A 23,820-nucleotide genomic window follows, 5' to 3' on the forward strand; every position below is an offset into this window, starting at 1 on the left:
TACGTTGGTACCAAGCTCGACGTTTCCTTGAGACGGACTCAAGGTGGGTTTACCAAATTCTGCGCGATAAGCAGCAGTGGTTTGACGAGAAACCAAGACTGTTAATCTGTTACAATATACACCAATGTACACCGTATGGACAGAAGCGCTGTTAGGAACAGAGCCTGGTAAACAAGAGAGGGCGTTATTACGAACAACCGGCGATACACCTAAGAGACTTAGGGACTGTAAAACTCTACTCGTTGGCGACGCTCCCCTCGGGTTAGGCAGCGGATACGAGGACCTATGCGTAAACTAGCAATGCGGATCAAAGAACTTATAAAACAATGATTGAAGAATTAGTGCTATAAACTAATTCTTGTTGCTCCTCCGATTTGCCAAGATACAACAAAACCTGAGGAACAAACTCAAACGTACACAAATATCTTTCTTCCGTCATAGTATCCTTATACCATGACGCGCGCTCACATATACTTATAGTGGAACCGGAAATACCTTTCATAACATGCATGCCGCGGGAAATGGAGCGCATCCATTTACATCCGTTAGTCAGGCAATAAGTATTGTCAGTCCCACTCCATTGCCACTGTCAGAACACAACATGTTCAGTCGCGTTCTCTCCAACGCACAATACATCATTGTATCTAGGAATTTCATGCAATAAGACCGAGTTAACTTCCATACGACTCACTTCTCCCTTATGAACACTCCAACCGCCGTTCACCGTGTTGACGTCTCGAGGACGGACATCACTAGGAGACATGTCGCATGGACTATACCGTGACAGTCCGGCTAGAGTTTTGTGCGACAATATGTCGGTGGTACACAATACTACAGCGCCGGAATCGATGTTGAAGAAGAAGAGTAATGCTATTGCATATCACTTTGTACGAGAGAATGTCGCAATGGGAGTTATCAAGATTGCTTATGAGCCGTCGGAGACAAACTTAGCCGATGCGCTAACAAAGGTTCAGTCAGCCCCAGTACGACAGAATCTTATGCGTCAAGTTTTATATTGAGTCAAGTGAAGAAGGGTTTGCCGACTTTCCCGTTTCGATGAAGCCAGTATCGGAACAAATTGCATTTGCAGTACTACATGTCATTGCATGCAGTGTCGAAGTTTTATTTTACAAGTTGTGGATCCCTATTTTTCCCATAGTGGTTTTGAGGGGACACATCTCTCCATGTCCATGTCTATGTTTATGGTTTCGATGTGTGGGGACTAGAAAACCCCTACGTCAAGCGGTACATGAGGGGTTCATATCCCTAAGTCTATCAGATAAGTCTATAATCTTGTGTTTTTACGCCTTTGGTCGTCTACGAAAGTATGCGGGATCCTTTCGGTTCCTTACTGTTAGACGATTCTAGCCCGTTATCGTTGCAGTTTTCTATTCGCACAGCAAACTCCATCAAAATTTTCCCTTGCAGGGCTTAATCAACGTCTGCCCCTCTTCCGCCTATCGTGTACCGCTAATCACTTCGGCGCCTATTCTCGTTGTAGCTTCCCGTCACCATCCACTACTTTTTGAAGAAAGCAATCCAGTTACAACTGTAATCGGGATACTTCTAGTACCTACACGTTCCATCCTTAAAGTTCATTTGTTGTCGAGCGCACAAAAGCGATAATTTTGGCGCAAGATCGTTTTGGAGCGCGCAAGTCTACTTCGTTTGCCAGTGAAGAACAAAAGTACTAGCCATGGGCAAGAGCAAAAGCGCCAAACCGTACATTGACAAAAAGAACGCTAGCACGTATCATCTACTGCATCGTTCACAGCGTGATGTGGCCGGGGATGTTCTCGAAGAAGGGGATACGTCGGCGGCTGGGATGGTACTCTGGCCTTCCCCTGAGAATAATAAACAAACGGATGAAAAGGTGCTGATATCCGAAGGTCAAAGTAATAAAATGAGCGAATGGCGACAGAAGTTGGAGTCGTTAGGGTTGTTGGACGAAGATCCAGACAAATACTTAAAACCCATTACGGGAACGGGTACATTTTTGGACTCCAATGGACACGTGGGCAACGCTTTGGCTCATTCTCGATCGAAGCCTCTGGAGGAAGATGGATTGTTAGAAGTCAATCGCCAATTCGACTCTATTCCTCTTTCTGCAGAACTCATGGACGAAGAGATCGCAGCCGCGCTATATGGAGATTTTGACGAAAGCGATATGGAACAGTTGAACGATGACTTCGTTTTGGATGCTGCAAAGGAACCGGAAGGTGAAGAAGCAGGCAGTTTTGACTACGACGAGCACATTCGTGCTTTGATGGAAAAGGCACGTCGAGAACGTGAAGATGTGGTGTCGCTGCCGCAAAAGCACGTCGGGAACAACGACCAAAATTTCTTTGCGAAACTCAAGCCACTGGCGGAAAACGATGAAGACGACAATGAATCCTTTGCTGATATCGGCTCGTACTATGCTGAAGCTACAATAGCTACCACACCAGGTGTCGTCTCTGCTTTAAATCCCGACGAAGAGCGTGCCTTGTGCGAAAAGTTCGAAGAGGCCTTATTAGAATATGACTCGGATGAGATGGGCGACTGTCCTGAATACGAAATTCATGGAACGCGAGAGTTGGAAGGCGATGCGCAAGTAGAGGCCGCGCTTGATGATTTTTTGCTGGACAAAGAAGACGAAATATTTATGCAGGGCAATCGATATCGCGAAAAAAAGGTGGGTGGAAGTGGCTTCTCGGCTCTCGTAGGCAAGCAAATGGTCCCCGCTTCTGCATTGGAAGGACTTCCTATCGGCTGCACGGAATCTGTGGAGGAAACACTACGTACGGCACGGGAGACGCTCGCCCAACCGCTACAAAAACCCCCTACTGAAGAGGTTTTGATCGATGGAAAGTCGTACTTTTCGGAAAGATTGAGGAATCCGTGGGACTGCGAATCGATTCTCTCTACCTACTCCAATATGGACAACAACCCCGTCACAATCGAGGCTACACGGCGGAGAAAGAAAAAGAAGAATAAAGCTTACTCTCCCCAGACTGCACCAGGCGAAGAAATCCGTTTGTCGACAAAGACTGGACTTCCGATTTCCTCAAGAATTGATGAGGATGAAGACGTCGACGAAAGCATCTTGAGCGTTAATCGAGGAATTGCCCGGCAGAAGGGGGAGAGCGCCGAAGAGAAACGATGCCGAAAGAATGCCATCAAACGAGAACGAGAGATGGCCAGAATACAAAAAAAGAAAACCCGAGAAATTTTTCAGGAAGAGTTTCAAAAGAGGTCTATCGATGTTATGTCGGACGATATTGCGGGTAAAAGTGTCTTTCGATACGCTTAATATTAGTGTTCTCATTCTTGCTCGCAATTATTGTGTTCGTTTGTCTACCTGGCGGCCGGAAGAAATGGAAACAACTTGTTGAGCGATTCCATTCAAACCAGTGAAAATCGCAATCCATATAAAATGCGGCGCATATACATCCCACACCATCAAGTGCCGCCTCAAAACACTGACAGAAATACAGGATGTCAACGCTTCGAACAATTGAAATAAACCATAAATTCGCCACACGTTGGATCGTTCTGGGTGCCGACTACAGAGCCAAGCAAAGAGTAAACCCACAATCTCATAACCGAAGGTGTTCAGAAACAACGAGATACCACCTAGGACAAAATAAAACTCTTCTGTAGCCACAAACGCAGCTGAATATTGTAGCCGGTTGAAGAAGCATCCATGATTCGTAGCAAAGAATACATGCCTTGTCACCAACCGCCACGATGCAGCCACCACCAGCGACGAGAGTTTCTCGTGTTCAGACAAGTGAAACACAACAACTGCTTGAAAGGTGTAGAGAACAAGAGATGTCACCGAAGAGGGCCCCGTCACAGCCATGATTGCAAGAAGAAGCTTCAACAATATTTCTATACTAACACCTTCAAATGGTATGACGTCGAGCGCTTTTCTTTTCCCTTTTTTGGCATTTCTGTTTGCCAGAAGCGCCCGGAGGATCATCCCTGGTGTACTGACAAAAATGATGGCTAAAGCGACAGTGGAAGCGGTATAACCATTGTGATTTGGTTCGACACTACTCTTTTCCCACCAACTCTTCGCAAGACAAAGCAGTACCACATAATCCTCCGAAGTAGTCCAAAGGGACACTGTGATCCGTTTCTGGAAAAGATACCATCGAAATGCACCAAAAACGAAGAGACTCGATAGAAAGCAGGCCGCACTATGCGCTGCGTACAATCCTGTTGAAGGATCCATACCGTGTCCAAAGACAAAAAATTCGTTCAAACGAGAGGCCATGGGAAGTAGCAATACAGCGCGCCACATGATGTCGTGTGCCGATTCTCTGCGTATTCGCAATGCCAAAATCACCGACACAATAGTCAAACAAAACATAATGGTGTGCTGTTCTTCGAGAATATAACTGTTGCTGAACGTCAAGAGCCCACACTGAAAGACCATGAACACCGTCGTAACACTTACTTCCCAAAATTGTGACGATGGAAGCAATCGTACCTTTTCAGGTCGTACCAGAGGGGCTGCATAACATATCAACCCAATGGTTATGATGATGATACCTATCGTCATTCCAGTATCATCAAATCGAGTCCACACACGTTGTCCAAGTTCCAGCGCTTCTCTCAGATAAAACTTGAAAAGTGTCGCGGCTTGGAAATACTCATCCGCTTCTGGATCGTCTTGGTGCAAAGCATCCTCAAACATTTTAATGCCCATAGCCAGTTTGCTTTCTAGCTCAGGTAGACCTGGTAACTTGTTGGCTGTATTGGAATAGAAGGTAAAGTACCTCCAAACCTGAGCAGCGTTAAGTGCTAGTGCAGTCGTGATGGCTGCTATTGACTGGGACGGTATGAGTGACGGTACCAGGCTGCCAAGGTTTGCGTAAGGAATCGGAATGCCAAGCATGATCGAAAGGGTAGGAACTAGATCGATTTGATGAATCGAAGAAAATGCGGCTTGCACGAGATCTGAATGTCGAGATGTATCCAAAAAGCCAGCATCCATGCGCGATGGTCCGTCGTTCTTGTCAGATTCCCTGACATGGCAAGTAGCGGACATGTGGACGAAAAGGGCTGCGTTGACTTCTTCTTCGGTTCCACCTCCATGATTGCCGTCTTCTGTCATGCCATGATCACCCAAAATCATTGCAGCATGACAAGAATCAGACGAGTCCAAAAAGTCTAAGACTGATGCCAAAGCGTCGTCCATTTGGCGCAATTTGGCATCCATGTGCTGATTATGAGGACCATATGTGTGGCCGACATGATCGACACCAAGAAAATGGACGACAACTAGTTCTAAATCATCGTCGTTACCCGTTGTAGTCGTCTCGTTTGAATTTTCCGAGTGTCTCAAACGCGAAATCAGATCAGGAACATGTGAAAGACATCCATTGTCTACTGTATCCAAGTCTCGGGTATTGAATGATGGATACGGATACGATTCGGTAAAAATGTTCGGAAATAAGTCATCCCAGGTATCGTCGCCAACAAATGCGGCCTTAGTGTTCCTCGACAGGCCCCGCCGTTCCCAATTTCGTTCGAGTAGTACTTGCCTTATCCAGGAATCATCGTCTACCGTTCCACCTCCAAAATTACTGGAGATATCGGCAAAAGTTGGTAGCCCTCCCGTCGTGAGGGCTTTAAGGCGTTGCATTGTGACAGTTGGAGGATCGGCCACGAACTGGTACAACTTACTGTAAGAGGTTGCTGACGCTGTCAGTATGGTATGGTCTGCCACCTTTGAAATCGACGCATGATGTTTGGCCTTGTCCAAACGTTTGCCGATTGATTTGGGTAGATTGTAGAGGGCAAAATCGAATCGCAATGCGTCGACAACAATAAAAACCATGGAGTCAACGACACGATCCATCCAACATCCACCCCGTCTCGATGCTGATGACGACAGAATACTATCAAGGCGCCTTTGAACAACAGAACCCGTCCCGGAGGTCTGTCCGAGTTTAAGCGTTTCGTACAGTAAAACACGAGCCTCGTCACAGGATGAGACTTGAGACAGGCTTCGTTTGGCGAGAAAGAAAGACGCCGCGAACCAATACAATCCAGCCAAAACTAAAATCCACGCCATAGCGTCGACGGCACGGCGAGATTCCCTCCTATCGGGCATCTCGAATCCTATTTGGAATACAGCTCGAAATCGCACGGACGATTCGCATTACGAGCACGGATTCTCCGAAGCCATACACAGAAAGAAGATGAGTGACGATCAGGAGTCGAAAGCTTTCCTTTCATACATACACTTCTTGGTTGTGCAGCTTTTTACTGTATGCTGCTCAAAGTTGATGGAAGACTAATCGTACTATGCTTCGAATCTCCATTAGGCCTTATGGGCAGGTGATCCATCTCATTATTTCCCTAGTCGCAACCTATTTACGGCAAACTTGTCTGTCGTTCACACTCAGTAGTGACGTTTTCGAATTATACGATACTATGTCAAGGACATATACTTTCCATTCCCGTGTGACCGTGAGCCGAATGGGTTATGGTGTTGTAAGTACATTGTTTGCACCAAGGAAAAAAACGGTTGCGCTTTTATTGCCACATGAGGACAATCAAGACGGACTGGACTGTTGTGCCAAAACGCACATCTGGAGGACTTTCTTGCTTCTTTCATCCATCTGCCATGGCCACCTTGTTACCCAGTTTGGAATCAGAGGATGAAAGCAGAAACATTGAAATTCTGGAATCCGATGCAGAAGAAGACGATGCCCAAGTCGACGACGCTTTCGAATTTGGAGGAATTTTGGTAGGTACTTCATTCGGGATCGGTCAACGTGCGGCGTCGATCATTCTCGCGCCCACCAATGAATACGATCTGCTTTAAACTTATCTTTTTTCAACTCTCGTGTATTCTCTTTGTTGTTTAGGGGGAGGATGGGGGCTTTGCTACTTCAACAGCTATCGGTTGGTCGTATCAAACGGCATTGAACAATCTGCAAAACGATGACAAAACCATAGTGCCTAGGATGGATGTGGCGGCATTGATTGCGGCAAAACGAAAGACGCTACAGGGCCAAAAGTTGGATAATGGAGTCAAGAATGGAGTCTCGGAAGACGAAAATGAGGATATTGAGAGCGAGAACAAAATTGTTGAAGGGGGTTCGAACACTTCTGATGATAGCATTAGCGACAGTAGCAGCGAAGGAGACGATGAGGGTCCGGCCATCGACGACTCGCACAAAGGCCTGGCTGAAGATGTGCTGAAAACTCGCTCCGGTAAACACGATGATGAAGGAGAAGGCGGAGACTATTCCGATAGCGAAGGAGAAGATAAAATGGAAGTCGCTAAAGCAGCTGCATTTTTCGACGACCAACCAGCACCTCGGCATCAGGACGAGATACAAGTGTTCAACCAGCTGTCATTGTCTCGTCCGCTGCTACGTGGTGTTGCCGCTATGGGATTTGTAAAGCCGACACCAATCCAAGCCGCCGTTATTCCGCTGGCTTTGGCGGGAAGGGATATCTGTGCTTCCGCCGTCACAGGTTCAGGGAAAACAGCTGCTTTTCTCTTGCCGATTCTGGAGCGCCTGCTGCATCGTTATTCTGGCCGCACTAAGGCTATCATTTTGACACCTACACGCGAATTGGCGGCTCAGTGTTTGGGCATGCTGACGTCGTTTGCCCAGTTTACCAATCTGAGGGCGTCGCTCATCGTTGGTGGTGCCAAAAACGTGAACGCACAAGCGGCCGAGCTGCGGTCTCGTCCGGACGTTATTGTTGCGACACCTGGTCGCCTTTTGGACCACATCACTAACTCGGCTGGTGTAACGTTGGAAGATATTGAGATCTTGGTACTTGACGAAGCAGATCGTTTGTTAGATTTAGGCTTTCAGGATGAAGTACATGAATTGGTCAAGGCATGTCCCGTACAGAGACAGACTCTTCTATTCTCGGCAACTATGAATACTAAGGTAGATGACCTAATTCAGCTCAGTATGAAACGCCCAGTTCGAGTTCGAATAAGCGACAAGGCGAACAGTATGGACATTGAAGTGGCGCCGCGCTTGGAGCAAGAATTCGTACGCGTTCGCGCTGGAAACGAAGGAGCTAACCGCGAGGGAATGCTGTTGGCGTTGCTTACACGAACATTCAAGAAACAAACAATTGTTTTCTTTGATACGAAAGCCGCCGCGCACCGTTTAATGATCCTTTGTGGTTTGTGCGGGATTAAATGCGCGGAGTTGCACGGCAATTTATCCCAGCAACAGCGACTAACAGCGCTTGAAGAGTTTCGGAAAGGCGACGTCGATGTTTTGTTAGCCACCGACTTGGCGGCGCGAGGTTTAGATATTGATCGCGTGAAGACCGTAATCAATTTTGAAATGCCGTCACAGGTTGCTACCTACGTCCACCGCATTGGACGTACCGCTCGTGCAGGTCGAGGAGGTCGGAGTTGCACGCTTATTGGCGAGGGGCGTCGACACTTGATGAAAGAACTAATCAAGGACGCGGAAGTCAAGAATAAACGGCACACCACAGGTGACACAGCAAAAAGTTCGTTTGAATCAGGTGTGATTCGATCACGAACAATTCCTCCCGCCGTCATGGGTCACTTTGTTGCTAAAATACAGTCTTTGGAAACACATGTAGATGAGGTCTTCCAAGCCGAAGCCATCGCAAAGATGGACCGACTAGCAGAGATGGAAGTAATCAAAGCGCAAAATATCATTCAGCATTCTGACGAGATTAAGGCACGCCCTCAACGTGAATGGTTCGCATCCGAGAAGCAGAAGAAACTTACAAAGGAACAAACTGCAGAAAAACAACGTCAGATTGCTGAAAAGGTAGGAACTGGCATGCATCGCATGACGCGCAAAAAGCGCCGAGGCCGTGAAGCACTGGCCGCTCTTGAAGCCCCAGAAGGAAAGGACGATGTGGACGAATCTGAGGTGCCATCGAAACCAATTAAAAACATGAAATCGACCGCACGTGCCAAGAAACGCAAGGACGAAGAGAGAGAACATGAAGTTTACACGAAGAGTGTTCACGATGTGGATGAAGATCGAGCTAGGAAGGCGGCAAAAAAGAACTTCAAGCCTAGGGGTGCGGATGCCGTGGGCGATTCGAGTCTTTTCAGCGAGGAACGCGTATCGTTCCGTAAAGAATCGACCAAGAAGGCTGATACTCCCGCACGAACCTCATACAACTTTTCCGAGTTTGACCCAAACAAGAAATTCGGTAAAAAAAAGAGTCACAATGGATTTAAATCCAAATCAAAGTATAAGAGAAGGAAATAATTGGACTACTTACCATTAGTAACTTTTAAGTTACAAGATACTCCGAAAGGCACTCGAGCCTAACTCTCTTACTCCACATCATTTACTGCAAATCTTTAGGCTTTCATTCTGGCAAAAAGTGATTGTACCGTTTCGTTCCAGTTGCGTTCCAGTGATGCAATACTTCCCGTCGGTATTCCCCCACCCGCTGCTTGCCGTTTTAAATACAGCTGCCGATCCAGTGTTTCCTTTTTCCAACCATCGGCTGGTTCCCGAACGCGTGGCGAGACAAAGTCGCTGCTTTTTTTACCTCTCGACTGCCTCTTTAACTCATTGCGGTACCCTTGCATCTGGGCTTGTCGCAGCTCCGCCGATACTTCTTCACGTTCTCCTAGCAACACCTGCGTACTTTCCTGCTTTAGACGCTTCTTAGCGTTAGCGACAGCCTTTTCCTCATCAAACGCTTCACGCCGGAGTCGCTCGGTGCTTCTTTGCTCAGCGGCGATCCGATCCTGGATGGAACGTTCCTCATCGGCGCGTTGGGATTGCCGAATGACGATTTCTGTCTTGTGAGCGTTTTCATACTCCTTAATCTTCGCCTTACAAGCTTCAGCATCTGGCTCTTCGTTGACAATAGAGTAGATCATGTCTTCAACTTGTTCCAGATAATTGTTAAATTCCAGCAGAGAAGAGAAGTCTGGCTCAGTTTTGTTGAAGACTTTCAGTACCCGTCGACGCCAAGATGTGTCCTTTTCGCACTGGACATCGTCTAGACTCCGGACGGTTAGCGTCACACGTTTGACGGGGGTTTGACATACAGGGCAGGGAAATTCACGCTTGCGGACGAGTTCTCGATCGATGCAGGAGTTACAGCTGTGTGAATAGACAGTGGAAGCAGAGCCCAACGAGATTAGAAGTGTGTCGGATATTTTCGTGGAGCAAGTCTTTTCCGTATATGCTGAAATCCCCTGCGGCTGTTGTTTTCGGCTGGCCAGGCAATACATCACAATGGGAATGATGACGTTGTCTGATGGTATAGACACTATTGTCCAAGAACAGCCAAAGTAACTCTACTTACAATTGATGTCCACACCGGACCGTGGCATTCGTTTGTAGCGATGTATGAGATGATAGATTGGATGAATCACCTTCCGCGGTCCCGCACAAGGCGCATCGAAAAAGATCGTCTTGAGGATCCTCTTCCATGACTAGCAAGAATGCTTATTCACCAAGACGCTACACTCTCTGACCGTTTCACGACAAGGTAATGGAACGTGTCCCGATGGGATCTCACTGTCCAGAGAAAAAGAGAATGGTAAGAACTTACCCTCGATGGGAAAAACAAAAATCACCCGATGTGGGGATCGAACCCACGACCACACGATTAAGAGTCGTGCGCTCTACCGACTGAGCTAACCGGGCTATTTGCATTGTGTAGTTTGACTGTGTATAAAAATTGAATTCTATTCTGCTATTTTCCAAGTCAACAACCGCTCCGCCACGGTTCAAAGAGAGTTATGAGCAGCTCCTCTACTAGCTGTCGTAGGACCGGTGCGGCCATCGGACACCAAAGGCATGCATAAGCTTTGTACCTTCCTCCACCCTTTGTAGGTTGATTCGCGTTGCTGATTAGTCCCTCGACATGGCTACGATGGAATGGAATGATTTGTCTAGTCAGACTCTCCCAAGTCTGTCAGGGACATCGGGATCGGCATGGGGCTATCCGTCGTCATCCTCCAACGGCAACGTTGCCAACGCCTCGGATCGTGTCTCAAGACCTGCAGGGAACGCCACCGGTTCCCTGTTTTCCTCGCCGAAGAAGCCACGATGGAATGATGATCACGACGATACTATGGACTTCGTAGAAGGGGAAAGGCGGCATTCACCAATCGAGAGCCTCGAAGATTGCCTCGCACGACACCAGCAAGAAATGTTTACCAAGTTGCTGCAGGAAACACACGAGGAAACTCGTCGTGTTACTAACGAACGTATCCAAGCTCAGCTGAACGCTGCATGGGACCGGGAGCAAGAGGTTTGGATTCAGGAACTTGTGGGACAACGGAGTTTGGGTGGTTCTTCGGAACAGAATCGATTGGCCCTTCAGTCGCCGCAGTATTCGACTAGCCAGAGTCTTGTTGCTGTTGATACAACCCGCGGCAATGCTGTGGGTGCGTCCCCATTCAACCATGCATTCACATCGCTCCATGCTACGACGCAAGACACAGCGCCGCCCGATTCTCGACTGGTTCAACTGCATCTGGAGGTAGTCCGTTTGCTCGGAAAGGAAAGTTCGCCTCCGCAAGCCGCAGCGAAGCTGGAACGGTCGATCGAAGCCACCACTCCAGCGCTGTCAGGATATGTGACAGCGTTGCAACTCGTACAACAGCTCATTCCTAAAACAACTTCGCAGCACGCTCCCATTCAACATGCTGTGGCTACTTTGGTACATTTGTGTCACCAATTCCGCACCATTATCGTTCATCGCGTACGCAAAGCCGCATTGGCCGGACAGCATGCCATCACCACATCCTACCGGACGGACCTTGCAACACAGGCATCCGCGTTTACCCAAATTTCATTAACGATGGACGACAGCAGTCCCTGGCCTATCCTGTATTACTGTCTGCGTTGCGGTGATGCTGTTGCCGCGTTGGAAGTACTGGATTCCGCAGGGCTGGCATCGGAAACGACAAACCTATTTCGTCGTGTGCTTTCCACTTTGGCCAGTATGCAAGAGAACAGCGACAATGCTTCGTGCTTCTGGCAGTCCGGAGGTCTCCCTCGTGTAGCTCTCGCGGACCGTCAAGCTTTGGCCGGGCAGTTTGATCGGGCTTTGAACGATTTTGCCAAAGGAGTTTACGCCTTGCTCTCGGGATTGAATAATCTACCAACCTCGGAAACAATCATAGGGTTTATGAATATTGAGGACTACTTGACGGGGCTCTTATGGAAGGCATTGATGCAAGAAAATGCTGACGAGGAGCTTATCAGTGTGGCCAATTTGATCCAAGAGTTTGGGCCAGCGCACTTTGGCGATAACGAATCGGGCGGTTGGTCCTATGCCATGCCATTGATGGTCACACAGCAGTACAGCCAAGCTCTATCGCACTTGGCTAATACTGGTTCTTCCATGGGACTTTTGCAAGCTTCACACCTGGGGCTCATTCTGTCGACTTGCGGCGTGTACGACTTGGAGATGCCGTCAAGGTCGACGAATGCGGATCAAAGACACTCTTTGGACGACGTGGCCGCCGCTCTGATGACTGCCTACGGAGATACTCTCGTGATGGACCCCGCTACGGGCGCGTTAGGTGCACTTGAATACTTGGCAAGGATCCCGAGTAAAGTACGGGCCCGTAAGGAAGTTGCCGCCTTGATTGCGAAGACTGGTGAAATAGAACAACTGGTTGGCCAAATCGATCGCGAAGGTATACGTGTAGGTGGCACCTTGGACATGCACTTCACCGCCACTGATATTTCGTTCTTGCTAGATGAGTCGGCTGGAATTCTGACTCGGGATCGTAGCAATCGACAAAACGTTGGTTCGGCTGCAATGTGCTATCTTTTGGCGGGCCGATACGCCAATGTGTTGGAGCTCTTGAATCAGCTCATTTCGCCAGCACGTGGACTTGACGACAACCTTCTTTTCTGGATTCAACAAACCAAGTCTTTCCACGACAACTACCTTGATAAGCCAACACATGTTGGTGAAGTGCTTGAGGAACAAGGCAAGCAAGGCCTGATCCAAACAAGTCGCATCCTTTTGGAGCTGAACAATTTTTTTCACAAGATTCAAGAGAAGCGCTTTAACGAGGCAATGACTATTGTATCGAAGCTCGGTCTAGTGCCAGATTCTCAAGCAGATGTGAATACCAAAGGAAGCGACTTTCATCGCCTCGATCGCCTAGTTCAGCAGTGCTATCCCGAAGTTTTGCTTGGAGTCATGGAGTCCCTTCGATTTGAACACCGTCAAATACAGTTGGATCAACAGGGTGGATCTTCCGCCGTATCTCGTCAACGATTACTAGAAATTCAGGGTAAGGCGCGTTTCATTGTGACTTTGGCTGGATTGGTTGGACTTGTCAATGATAAGGTGCAAGATCTTTCACGGCTGGAAGCTCTCATGATCTGAGCATGAAGATGCTATACCCTCGTCTAATTTATTGCTAATGCTGGAACCCAACGAGTAGCTAGTAGATTTTTTCTACGGAAACAAAAGGTAACACTCATATAATTGAATTCGGGTCATGTTTACATGGATATGCCTTCCGACGGGTCAAAGTTGGATCCGAGTTCGGACAGCTTCTTGTGCGCCTTGGCGTATGACTCGAAGAAAGCATCCTGCGAGTCACGGAATTTCTCGGCAAATGGCCTAAACCCATCGTCCATAAAAACTACCTTGTCAGTTGACAACTTGAGTAGTTCAGGATCGGCGGACTCGTCTGGGATGACCTTGTAGTACGAATTGTCGAAAATGAGAAAATTCTCCGTCCAGCTCGAACCACCTGGAGTATACTTGGCCTCGATGCCATCCGCTCGCATTTGTTTACTTCCATCCGTAAATTTAGTCTTTTCAGCCCCGAGACCGGAACGGTTTTTGTAAGCGCGGCCAAAGGTGTGGGCACCGGAGAGAGCAACAATCTCCTCATCATTCAGTCCCATGCGGTAGAAGACTTTACGTAAATGACCGGCTGCCGTCGAATCTTCCGTAGATGCACTACCACCAGGACCACCGTACATGCCGTTGCTTCCCGGTTCGGCATCGGGCAGGTTGCCTTCTTTGGAGCAGTTTTCGGGACCGTTTGAATCGATTCGTCCGTACTTCATGTCAATCCGAGGACCTCCCGCCAATTCGATGGAACGAGCCGACGCCATCTGAAAAATATCAGCGTAGCTGACATCCGGATTGGCCTCTTTGATAGGCTCCAAGAGCTTGATGGCGTTGATCAAACCGGCGTTGGCACCGTGCGTAATTTCGGGATCGAAACGGATGGAACCGACTGCACCCCCGGCACTAGGCCATGCGCCGCTGACGTTTTTATCGAACGTGCCTGAATCGTGCCAGCCCACGCGTACCATGATTGGACCGCAATTTTTCTCCAGAATGAGGGCATCGATCATCTCTTTTGCCGAGGAAAGTGCTTCTTTCGAGACGGGCATTGTATTGCTAAATCGTCAGAGGGGACCACGGCGTATGAGAAGTTGTCATTCGAAAGAAGCGCTGCGATGCGGTTCCTTAGAGTTATCAGTAAAGTAATTTCGCCACAACTTACCTTATTCACAGTCGAGAGCAAGAATTCTTGAAAAACAGTATCAAGACACTATTGTATGGGCCTCACTACTGGATTGGAATGCGAAGCAGCCCTTGAGGTGCGAAACAGGCTCTTGACAATGTACAAGGGTCACTGACAGTGACAAACGTGCAGCCTCGTAGAGAGACGATCCGAGAAGGATTTTATGCGAATGCATTTACCGCGCGGAGTACACTTGATGTTCTTGCCAAGCGGTCGAAAGTGAAACCACTATCAGGATTGGAATAAAGGCCTCTTCCATGATTGACGTGGAATAGTCCGAAACCAACCAGTCGAATGAATCGATTCCCCAACCTTTATTAGTATGTCATCCGAGTCAATAGCCTGTTGATCAGGCTTTGATGGTTGCGGTCATCTGAGAGGTAGGAATACTACACAAACAATGCCAGAAAATCAGGCATTTCAAAATGGGGGTTCATTAGCCTCTCTTTAGCTTTAATAATATACGACGCTTCGTACTACTGGAAACAAAGACTTTGTGTTTGTTTGTTAGCTACGAAAGCCACTATTGTCCAACAACAGCTTATGTCTTTTACCTTCCGTTGAAACAAGACGAAGGAATGTTTAAGTCGCTTTTGATCAGAGCCACCTACATTAGAAGGTAAATTTAACAGGAACAGACAAGCAGTCAAAAAATAACAACTACCAACTGGAAGGTATACAGGCATCCCGTGTAACTTCCTTCAAAGCAAGTTAGACCCTGCGAGAACAAGAAGTACCCGCACTGTCCCTTCAGCCTCTTGCCCTCGGAACACGGATGAGACAAGACTGTTTTTGAACGGCGGCAGCTGCCCAAAACACTACGAATTTTGAATCGATAGACTAGACGATGGAGGAATATCAGGATAAGTTTATCAACAGAAGTTGCCACCGTGCATTCTCCTTACTTGACATGTTCTCTATGCCGACTCGCTGTCGATTAAAACGAAAGCCCAAGGTTGACTCCTGTAGCCAAGTGAACAAATAGAGCGGCAATGGTAGCTGTCCCCAAGTAGGCGTGCGCGTTGCGAGCGAGCTGCCCACCTGTTTCGAATAGTTGAGGTAGAATAGCTTGGATCCCCATCAAGGATAGTACCACCACAGCGGACACGGCGTGGGGGGATTCCAGGATAGGCTGGCCCTGCGAGGCTAACAGAACCAGACCTCCCTGGCCACCCAGTAAAAAGAAGAAAAGCGCTCCACCAATAATTTTGGGGTGTGCTTCCCGCATAGTTTCACCCAAAGTAAGAGCGTTCACCTCATTGCCGTTACCCAGGCGAATCTGCCAGCCCATCCAAGCTCCTATCAATCCCATACTCAGCAGGACACTCGCCATGGCTCCTCCATGGCCCCAGTGAAGCAAAACTTCGGGCGCAATCCCAGCTTGTTTGGCTTGTTCGAATAGTGGAGTCCTGCACATTGGTGGCGTTGTCAACGCACATGTTAGAATTTTCTCCTCTATTGTGAGCTTAGGTTGTTGATTCCAAGAGCCGTTCTTACCAAATGTTCACATAGTTTTGCACCGGCTCGTTCACCCCTTCGAAAATAGACATTCGTAAGGGTGTTCCATTACGTTGTTTCTCAACCAAGACAGCATTATGTTGTCGGTGGCCCGCTACTAATGGATGCGGGGCGAATGCACCCGAAAAACCTATCCCAAGCAAAACGGCCAAAGCAAGAATTCTCTTGCCCACCGTGAACGTGAAAATCATTGTGAATAAACGTCTTCAAGATCGGCCGTAGAACACGATGTTGTTGGCTTCTGCTATCGTTCTTGTTACTGCTAGACGATGGCTCTACTCTTGAAATTGGTGTGAAAATATCATTCGTTTGGATCGATGATGTGGGGACGGGGACGCCTTCTCATATTTGATGGCTGACTCACGAGGGCGACAGTCACCGAGGCCATTTTCGCGCCACATTCTACACATTGGATTGCAGTCAGAGAGACCTTGGAAATGCGTTTCTGGAACTGACTCGCACATCAGTTTCGCCTTTCAAACGCATAGAATATATGCAAAGATTTCCTGTCAGTGAATAGATGAGGTATTTCCAACAAAACAACTACTAACCAAAGAACCCATCGACTAGCCAAGTTTTATTTTTATCTCTCATTTTGAAGATGATCTGTCTTGAATTTCGTAATGACGCCTTCTGGCGTACTTTTTAAACATCCTCGGTGGCCAAGGGTAGTAGTTTGTTTGTACTGGATCTTTATTCGACGGCTTCAAACTTGGATCCGAGCTCGGAAAGCTTTTTATGCGCCTTTGCGTACGAAGCGAAGAACTCATCCTGTGAATCACGGAACTTTTCAGCAAAGGGCTTGAAGTCTTCATCGCCGAAGAGAGTTTTGTCAGTCGAAAGCTTGAGAAGTTCTGGATCAGCGGACTCGTCGGGGATCGTTGTGAAGTAGCTATTATCGAAAACCAACCAGTTCTTGGTCCATGCACTACCACCGGGGTTGTACTTGGCTTCCTTCCCGTCCGCTCGAATTTGTTTACTGCCGTCAGTGAATTTGGTCTTTTCAGCGCCAAGTCCGGAGCGGTCCTTGTACGCGCGACCGAAACTGTGTGCACCCGATAGTGCCACGATTTCCTCGTCGTTCAAGCCCATGCGATAGAACACCTTGCGCAAGTGACCGTTGGGGGTTTTGTCTTCGGTTGAAGCGCTGCCTCCCGGACCACCATACTTTCCGTCCGGACCCGGTTCCGCGTCGGGAAGGTTTCCTTCAGCGGAACAGTTTTCAGGACCGGACGCATCAACACGTCCTAAAGGCAACATAACCAGAAGGGTGAGCATTCGAAGCCAAAGCCATACACGATTCGAAAATTGGCATCACACTAGGCAGGTTAGTCACAACGTACCGTACTTCATGTCAATCTTGGGACCTCCGGCAAGTTCGATCGAACGGGCGGAGGCCATTTGGAAAATGTCAGCGAAACTGACATCGGGGAAGCTTTCCTTAACGGGTTCCAAAAGCTTGACGGCTCCCGACAAACCAGCGTTGGCGCCATGGTTGATTTCGGGGTCGAAGCGGATGCTGCCAATAGCCCCACCCGATGCCGGCCACTCTTTTTCAACATTGACGTCGAAAGTACCCGAGTCATGCCAAGCAAGACGAACAAAGACTGGGTTGGCGTTCGTATCGTCAATGATCTTGTCAATCATCGTTTGAGCGCCCTCCAAATCCTTCTTGGAAACATCCAAAGAAGTGGAGAAGCTGCGAGCGGCCCCGAAGGAAGCGGGCTGTGTGAAGGCATTGGCGGAAGCCGCAAGTGCGAGGAAGGCAAAGGAAGTGAACTTCATGATGATACTTTGAAAGCTGGAAGTAAGGCAACGAAAGAATCGAAGAGTGTATGTGAGGATTGCTGCGCAGTGAGCTTTTGCACTGTCAGTGGATGGCTGCAGCAGCGCAGTAGAACCAGTAGCTGCTGGGATCCAAATCGAAGCCACCAAAAAAACCAAAGAAAGATTTGCTTCGCCGCCATCATACCATCGGATACCACAGCTGCCAACCCATCTTGTTCGTGCGTCACTCACGAGTTGAATACGTGGAAGTACTGCAGCCTGGGTAAACTTCCCTGTCGTGATGTCAATTCCCAGAGAACGTGACGTGACTCACAGAGGCGATCAATCCGCTTTGGAATTGGGAATGTAAGCGTGTCGTCCGTCAGCGATCGGTTTGCTGGTCGCCATGAGATATGTAGTGAAAGATCCGTCTGTTTGCCATCCGGTATGGAATAGCGGAACTGTGAGGGAATCCGGAACAGATCCACTTCGATCCACTCTACCGGTTTTGTTAGACTCTTATGGTCATCTTTTGCTAACTGTAAAGCATTTAGGGAAGATTCATCTCGAGATGGGCCGAGGTCCAATCTTGACTGTAATACACGCATTTCCCTCTCGGATCTACCATGAAAGGTCTACCTCAAATATCAATCCGTCGAGTCGGCCAGCTGATGGCGGAAGGAAAGCTTTCAAGCAAAGAGCTCTGTTCATATTGTTACACCCTGTCTTTGGCTGGCGAGAATGTTTGGAAATTAAGTGCTTTTCTTCGTCTGCTGGACCGAGACACCCTCATGGAACAAGCCGAAGCTTCGGACGCCAGATGGATGACCAATCGCCCTCTATCGCTACTGGATGGGATTCCAGTTACAATTAAAGCAAACTTGGCGTTGGAGACCCAACCCTTGACTGCCGGCAGCCGTATTCTGGGGGCGTCTGCCGCTGTTCCTTCCCATGTTACCTCTGACGGAACACCACCTGTAGGGTATACCGCAGATGCGGTACAAAGTCTTATTGATGGTGGTGCCATAATTTTGGGTGTAACATCGATGGACGAGTTTGGTATGGGTAGCCTGGGAACCAACACTGCCAGTGGCATTCCCACGAAAAATCCGTTACCGTTGCTCCGTCGATTAGGCCGACGAACCCAGGACTCTGGCAAATCCTCCTTTCTTGACTTGGTATCGCTGTCGGAGGAAGCGATCATGGAAGCTCACGCAGCCGTTCTCTCGGAAGATGACCATGGCTTTTCTGCCGGAGGTTCGTCTTGTGGATCGTCCGTTTCCGTCGCCCATGGATCCAGTTTATTGTCGCTAGGATCGGATACGGGTGGATCAGTGCGTCTACCTGCAGCTTGGTGCGGGGTGGTCGGTCTCAAGCCCACCTACGGGCACATTTCGCGACACGGACTTGTCAGCTATGCGTCATCTCTAGATACAATTGGGATTATGGGACCGACCGCCGATTGCGTTTCCATAGGACTCCAACAGATAGTCAATAATCAACGGAGAGACAGAGATTCGACACTGGTACCGCTACCATACGTAAGATCCATAGCGGAAAATCTGGATTCTTCACTTGCGCTTGATGGCATCAAGATTGGCATTCCAGCTGCTTTTTCGGTGGCCGAGTTGCCGGATAATGTACGTGACGCCTGGTCCGCGTCTGCGGACCATCTCGCAAGCCACGGTGCCACTGTCGAAATTGTCGGATCCGACGCCATATCACCTGATACGCTACAACGAGCTTTGGCGGCCTACTACATAATTGCGAGCGCTGAAGCTGGCTCAAATTTGAGTCGATACGATGGCTTTCGGTACGGTGTGAGTGCAGAGGTCAAGTGCAACACTATGAATAATCCACAAAGTATGCTGGAGCGACAGTATGCTACATCTCGGAGCTACGGCTTTGGTTCGGAAGTCGTCCGGCGCGTACTATGTGGAACAGCCGTCTTGTCGGCGGACCGCTTCCATACTTACTACGAAAGCGCCGCTGAATTACGAGCTTTTTTGACTGAGCAGTTTGAGAAAGCCACGGAACAATACGACGTGCTGCTGGTTCCCACTGTAGCCTTCCCGCCCGCCCCTCTAGATCGCACCACGAACTCAACACAAACTCTGGCCAACGATGCAATGACAGTGCCGATAAGTCTGACTGGATTACCCGCCGTGTCGGTACCATTCGAGCGACCAACTTCTCAACTCTTTCCACCCTCAATGCAATTGATTGGGCCACGCTTTGGAGAAGAGAAGCTTTTGAAGGTTGCGGCTTTGCTTAACACATAAAAAGCTGAAAATGCACATAATCAAAATTTAAGCTTACATTCACCAATCTTTTGCAATGATCTGTAAAAATCTCATGCCGAATAATTGTCCGGTGGCGGTCTCAAATCGGCTCGACATAAAGGGCATGTTGTCCTTCGCGCTTTTCGTTCGTCGCCGACCGATACTGTCTCAGGAGTCCACTGTCCCCCCACCCAGCTAGAAATACACCGACGATGGTACAAATGTCCGCACACCCGAGTTTGTACGATGTCTTCGTCACTACCGTTGTCGACTAAACTCTGTAAAATTCCGGATTCTACATCCATTGGCGGTTGTATCGCAAAATCTTCCATACAAATGCAACATTCCTTGACATCCTTCGCGTCCCGTCGTTCGGTTGTTTGCGCTTTGACTGGTACAACCCATACGCGCAGCGATTCCTCCGTACTCCCGTCGTCCTCGACCAAATGCACGGCTTCCAAGCGTTCCAATATTGTCGAAGCCAATACGTTGCCATTCCTCCGCACCAGATCATCATCCCGCAATTGGTTACGTAACACATCGGTCCACAAACTCGCCTCGTTAGTGGCTCGGCGTAAAAACCACAAATAAATAAAGGGCAGGCATAGGAGTGGTAGAATCAAGCTTAACGTGAAAAGTTCCAGACTCGCCACGTAAATGACGAGAGCCTGGTATACATTGGGACAGGTTGCGGCGCACGTGTTCACATGATCCACTGGCGCGCCGACTGTTTGGGAGGAGTTCACCCCTTCCTCGACAGTATCCGTGACGGACAACAAAAGATCCATCTCCCCGTCCATATCTTGTCGACAGGTCTGCACGAGCGTAATACCTGCATATACGTAAAGTAGTGCAACGGTATGAAAGCACTGATCCATGTGTCGGACGGCACGAGGACGGTCGAGCGGTGCTTGTGCTTGCGCATCATTCTCGTTCCGCCTGGCTGCGGTCATTAGCAAGCTCCGCCACCGATAATGTAGGGGCGTGTAGGCGAGGAGCACAGCGCTGATGAGAGCGTATCCCTTGAGCGGATGAGAGCACACCACATCCCAGGTTTGGAGGGAAGCGATCAGGAGCCAAAACAGGGTTGCTACAACCATGCCTCCGAGAGGAGCAATGGGTCCCGTTAGTATGCCAAACAAGCAACGAATTCGACGTGTTAAAAGCGCAACCGAAAGCTCTTGACGATTTTCGTCTGCCTCGGAATCTTCATCCCCATTGTCTTCGTCTTCTTCATGTGTAGGCTCCTCAACATGATTTCTGGGAGGAGCATGACCGGAAACTCTGCTAGAGTCGTCCAGAGTGTCCAATAGTGAGCCAGTGCGAAGACTTGTAGCCAAAGAATCTTCCATAGACGACGTTGCTCCGTAGCTTGCAGGGGAAGTCCGTGGGGACCGTTCGGAAGGATACGGGTTTCCCTGCACCGGTGTGGACGCCGTGGAAGAACCATCCTGCTGGGCCAGCGGAGCTCTCGTCAACGACTGGCGTTCAACCGATGGCTCGCGAATGCGCGACGGAGGGAACATGGGTCTGCGCTTGACAGTGTCGACTCTTTAGAGAGTACGAAGGGAACGCGGCCATCAACCGAATTGGGCTGAGCTCAACTACGCCGAATTTCTTACTTGTTGAGATTGCGGTCTGCAGTGGAGAAAGCCGGATACGCGGATTCACAACAAGTCTTTCAAGAATATTCAAAGACGGGCGGCCATACTTGAAAGAGGATGCCATTGACAGTGAGTGCGCTAGGATTTATCCAACGGCTGGATTCCCTGCTAGGAATATGGATTCACAGTCAAGGTTTAGCGGCCGAACACGTGACATTAAATTAATTATGAAAAAAATGAGATAATCATCAGTATTGTTAGGTACATCCTGAACAGTTTAGAAAAATAGGAATTCATCATTGAATCGTATCTATATTTGTAGAAAGTATAAATTTGAAACTACAAACTGTCCCGGGAAAAACTACCAAATTCTCCCGAAACGATCTCGGATCGAAAATTACTGGCCACTTCCTCTCACACTTGTTTGTGAGATAAGGAGGTCGTCAGGATCGCACAAACAGTCAACAACCCAATTCCTCATTTCGATTGACGATGCAATTTTTGTTCCTTGCATCGCTGTTTTCGGGAGCCACAGTACAGGCTGACGTTGTTTCCCGATATCGTATAGTCGCGCGACCGACTTCCCGACTGGGGGCTCCGCCACGAGGATTGCAGTCGTCAGCCTCCGACATTGATGGGTCCTCCCTTTCCTTCGACGGCAACGTCTCCGCCATACAACAATTGGCATTGGAAAAATCCATGACGAACGTGCTGGCGCCAACTGCCAGTCCAACAACGATAACGACTTCCGAACCTACCCCCGCCACCAGTGCGTTCGTGCCGTTTACCTGCCCGGAAGATTCCATCGAGACGTTGCAGCTCCTAACCTGGGACTACGCTGTGGAAATTTTACCAGATACGGACCTGGCGCCGTTACTAAACGAGGTGGAATGGGCCCTGCAGGTAGCCTTGGCCCCACGTTTGCTCGCCTGTCAAAACGAAGATTTAGCGGATGTGGCCATAGTGGCTTTGGACGCGGAACCCATGGATACAGCTCATCCTACTGGTAAGTACATTGACAATACCGAAAACACGAGACAATCGGTTTTACCGATTGACTGCAGAGGTGTACTGACTTATACTGTGATATCCTTTACTGCCCTACTTTGCGTAGCCATCTGCGAGCCACTGGACGATGAAAATGACTGTGTGGTGTACCAGGGCCGTATGCGCCTTTTCTTGGGCAACGAAACACAGGATGAGGCGATGCGTGAGGGGCGTCTCGCCACAGAAAATATCATTTCATCCATAAGTTTTGCGGCTAGCATCGGATTGGGCCTAGTGCGAACCGAATATTTGGGACCCGTTTTGACGGAGCCTACTCCCATCGTCCCTCCGATCGCAGAAGATGATGATATTGACGGGAACAGAACGTTGGGAAATGCCTCGATTGCGGTTATTGCCGCAGCCAGTGCCGCTCTTGTTGTTTTGGTAGGCTCGGTGTACTTCTGGCGACCAGGAGGCGAGGAACACTCTGCGGATGGAGCAGCCACCCAAGCAGCGGGATCCTCCATGCACGAGACTGGTATGGCAGAAGATTCCACCTCATCGCCGTTTTCCAAAATGCTTCCCAACTCCTACCAATTTACCGAAGAAATGAGTATCCTTTCGGTCCATAGCTTAGATAACCGGATCGGACTCAGCGCAGTCCCCGAAATACCATCAGGAGACGAGATGTCATGCGGAAGTCAAAGTATTGTGATGTCCGACTCTGGATACACCGCAGAAGCCAACGATTCTATGAGCTTTGACCTGCCTAAATCATTGTACATGCGTCCCGCCGACTCGCCCATGTTGCTGGGTGCCAAGAAGCGTATGGGATCAGCCACCACAGCCAACCAGAGTGATATTTTTTCCGAGATCAGTAGCTCGGATGAATCATCAACATCTTCCGCCTCCGCGATTCCGGATCAAGACTTACTGGCGGATACCATGCTGCTTAATTCATCCATTGATTCGAAGTGCGCAGGCAATGCGGTGCCCGCCAACGTTCTGGATCAGTCGGCCCTTTCCGAAGATGAGGATTTGCTGTTTCTTTGAACGCATTCAACAGTGCCTTACGGTCCTACCCACAAAAGCGTGCCTCTACTTTACATAAATTCATTAAAATACAATTCCAACTACTGACTTGCTATTCGGT

General features: G+C 48.8%; 11 protein-coding genes across 11 annotated transcripts; 5 read left to right on the forward strand and 6 right to left on the reverse strand.

Moving 5' to 3' along the window:
- Window positions 1–1,696: 1,696 nt before the first annotated feature.
- On the forward strand, window positions 1,697–3,292 carry PHATRDRAFT_37596 (predicted protein; the record flags this gene model as incomplete). Its single annotated transcript, XM_002181535.1, has 1 exon — window positions 1,697–3,292. One exon carries the CDS (start codon window positions 1,697–1,699, stop codon window positions 3,290–3,292), a length of 1,596 nt encoding a protein of 531 aa, XP_002181571.1.
- Window positions 3,293–3,765: 473 nt separating this feature from the next.
- Window positions 3,766–6,278, reverse strand: PHATRDRAFT_47390 (predicted protein). The gene is made up of 2 exons (XM_002181704.1): window positions 4,186–6,278; window positions 3,766–4,123 (listed from the first exon to the last, which is right to left on the reverse strand). Exons 1-2 carry the CDS (start codon window positions 6,104–6,106, stop codon window positions 4,038–4,040), a joined length of 2,007 nt encoding a protein of 668 aa, XP_002181740.1. The 5' UTR covers window positions 6,107–6,278; the 3' UTR covers window positions 3,766–4,037.
- A 1,068-nt stretch (window positions 6,279–7,346) lies between these two features.
- On the forward strand, window positions 7,347–8,747 carry PHATRDRAFT_14032 (predicted protein; the record flags this gene model as incomplete). Its single annotated transcript, XM_002181536.1, has 1 exon — window positions 7,347–8,747. A coding segment is annotated over one exon (1,401 nt), but the record flags the coding sequence as incomplete, so codon positions are not given.
- A 584-nt stretch (window positions 8,748–9,331) lies between these two features.
- Window positions 9,332–10,462, reverse strand: MAT1 (predicted protein; the record flags this gene model as incomplete). The annotated part of the gene is made up of 2 exons (XM_002181705.1): window positions 10,294–10,462; window positions 9,332–10,088 (listed from the first exon to the last, which is right to left on the reverse strand). The coding sequence occupies exons 1-2, from the start codon at window positions 10,419–10,421 to the stop codon at window positions 9,332–9,334; spliced, it is 885 nt and encodes a 294-aa protein (XP_002181741.1). The 5' UTR covers window positions 10,422–10,462.
- Window positions 10,463–10,806: 344 nt separating this feature from the next.
- PHATRDRAFT_47393 (predicted protein) lies at window positions 10,807–13,347 on the forward strand (the record flags this gene model as incomplete). Its single annotated transcript, XM_002181537.1, has 1 exon — window positions 10,807–13,347. The coding sequence occupies exon 1, from the start codon at window positions 10,858–10,860 to the stop codon at window positions 13,345–13,347; it is 2,490 nt and encodes an 829-aa protein (XP_002181573.1). The 5' UTR covers window positions 10,807–10,857.
- Window positions 13,348–13,389: 42 nt separating this feature from the next.
- Window positions 13,390–14,661, reverse strand: APX1 (ascorbate peroxidase). Its single transcript, XM_002181706.1, has 4 exons — window positions 14,489–14,661; window positions 13,949–14,382; window positions 13,802–13,906; window positions 13,390–13,720 (listed from the first exon to the last, which is right to left on the reverse strand). The coding sequence occupies exons 2-4, from the start codon at window positions 14,373–14,375 to the stop codon at window positions 13,467–13,469; spliced, it is 786 nt and encodes a 261-aa protein (XP_002181742.1). The 5' UTR covers window positions 14,376–14,382; window positions 14,489–14,661; the 3' UTR covers window positions 13,390–13,466.
- Window positions 14,662–15,446: 785 nt separating this feature from the next.
- On the reverse strand, window positions 15,447–16,218 carry PHATRDRAFT_37602 (predicted protein; the record flags this gene model as incomplete). Its single annotated transcript, XM_002181707.1, has 2 exons — window positions 15,447–15,918; window positions 16,007–16,218. 2 exons carry the CDS (start codon window positions 16,216–16,218, stop codon window positions 15,447–15,449), a joined length of 684 nt encoding a protein of 227 aa, XP_002181743.1.
- Window positions 16,219–16,585: 367 nt separating this feature from the next.
- PHATRDRAFT_47395 (predicted protein) lies at window positions 16,586–17,859 on the reverse strand. The gene is made up of 2 exons (XM_002181708.1): window positions 17,371–17,859; window positions 16,586–17,274 (listed from the first exon to the last, which is right to left on the reverse strand). Exons 1-2 carry the CDS (start codon window positions 17,810–17,812, stop codon window positions 16,721–16,723), a joined length of 996 nt encoding a protein of 331 aa, XP_002181744.1. The 5' UTR covers window positions 17,813–17,859; the 3' UTR covers window positions 16,586–16,720.
- Window positions 17,860–18,543: 684 nt separating this feature from the next.
- PHATRDRAFT_13890 (predicted protein) lies at window positions 18,544–20,076 on the forward strand (the record flags this gene model as incomplete). The annotated part of the gene is made up of 2 exons (XM_002181538.1): window positions 18,544–18,883; window positions 19,004–20,076. Coding segments are annotated over 2 exons (1,413 nt in total), but the record flags the coding sequence as incomplete, so codon positions are not given.
- Window positions 20,077–20,147: 71 nt separating this feature from the next.
- Window positions 20,148–21,654, reverse strand: PHATRDRAFT_47396 (predicted protein; the record flags this gene model as incomplete). Its single annotated transcript, XM_002181709.1, has 1 exon — window positions 20,148–21,654. The coding sequence occupies exon 1, from the start codon at window positions 21,600–21,602 to the stop codon at window positions 20,148–20,150; it is 1,455 nt and encodes a 484-aa protein (XP_002181745.1). The 5' UTR covers window positions 21,603–21,654.
- A 455-nt stretch (window positions 21,655–22,109) lies between these two features.
- On the forward strand, window positions 22,110–23,720 carry PHATRDRAFT_47397 (predicted protein; the record flags this gene model as incomplete). Its single annotated transcript, XM_002181539.1, has 2 exons — window positions 22,110–22,686; window positions 22,795–23,720. Exons 1-2 carry the CDS (start codon window positions 22,173–22,175, stop codon window positions 23,718–23,720), a joined length of 1,440 nt encoding a protein of 479 aa, XP_002181575.1. The 5' UTR covers window positions 22,110–22,172.
- Between the last annotated feature and the right edge of the window lie 100 nt (window positions 23,721–23,820).

Source organism: Phaeodactylum tricornutum, chromosome 13 (genome assembly GCF_000150955.2).
Source record: "Phaeodactylum tricornutum CCAP 1055/1 chromosome 13, whole genome shotgun sequence".
NCBI lineage: Eukaryota > Bacillariophyta > Bacillariophyceae > Surirellales > Neidiaceae > Phaeodactylum > Phaeodactylum tricornutum.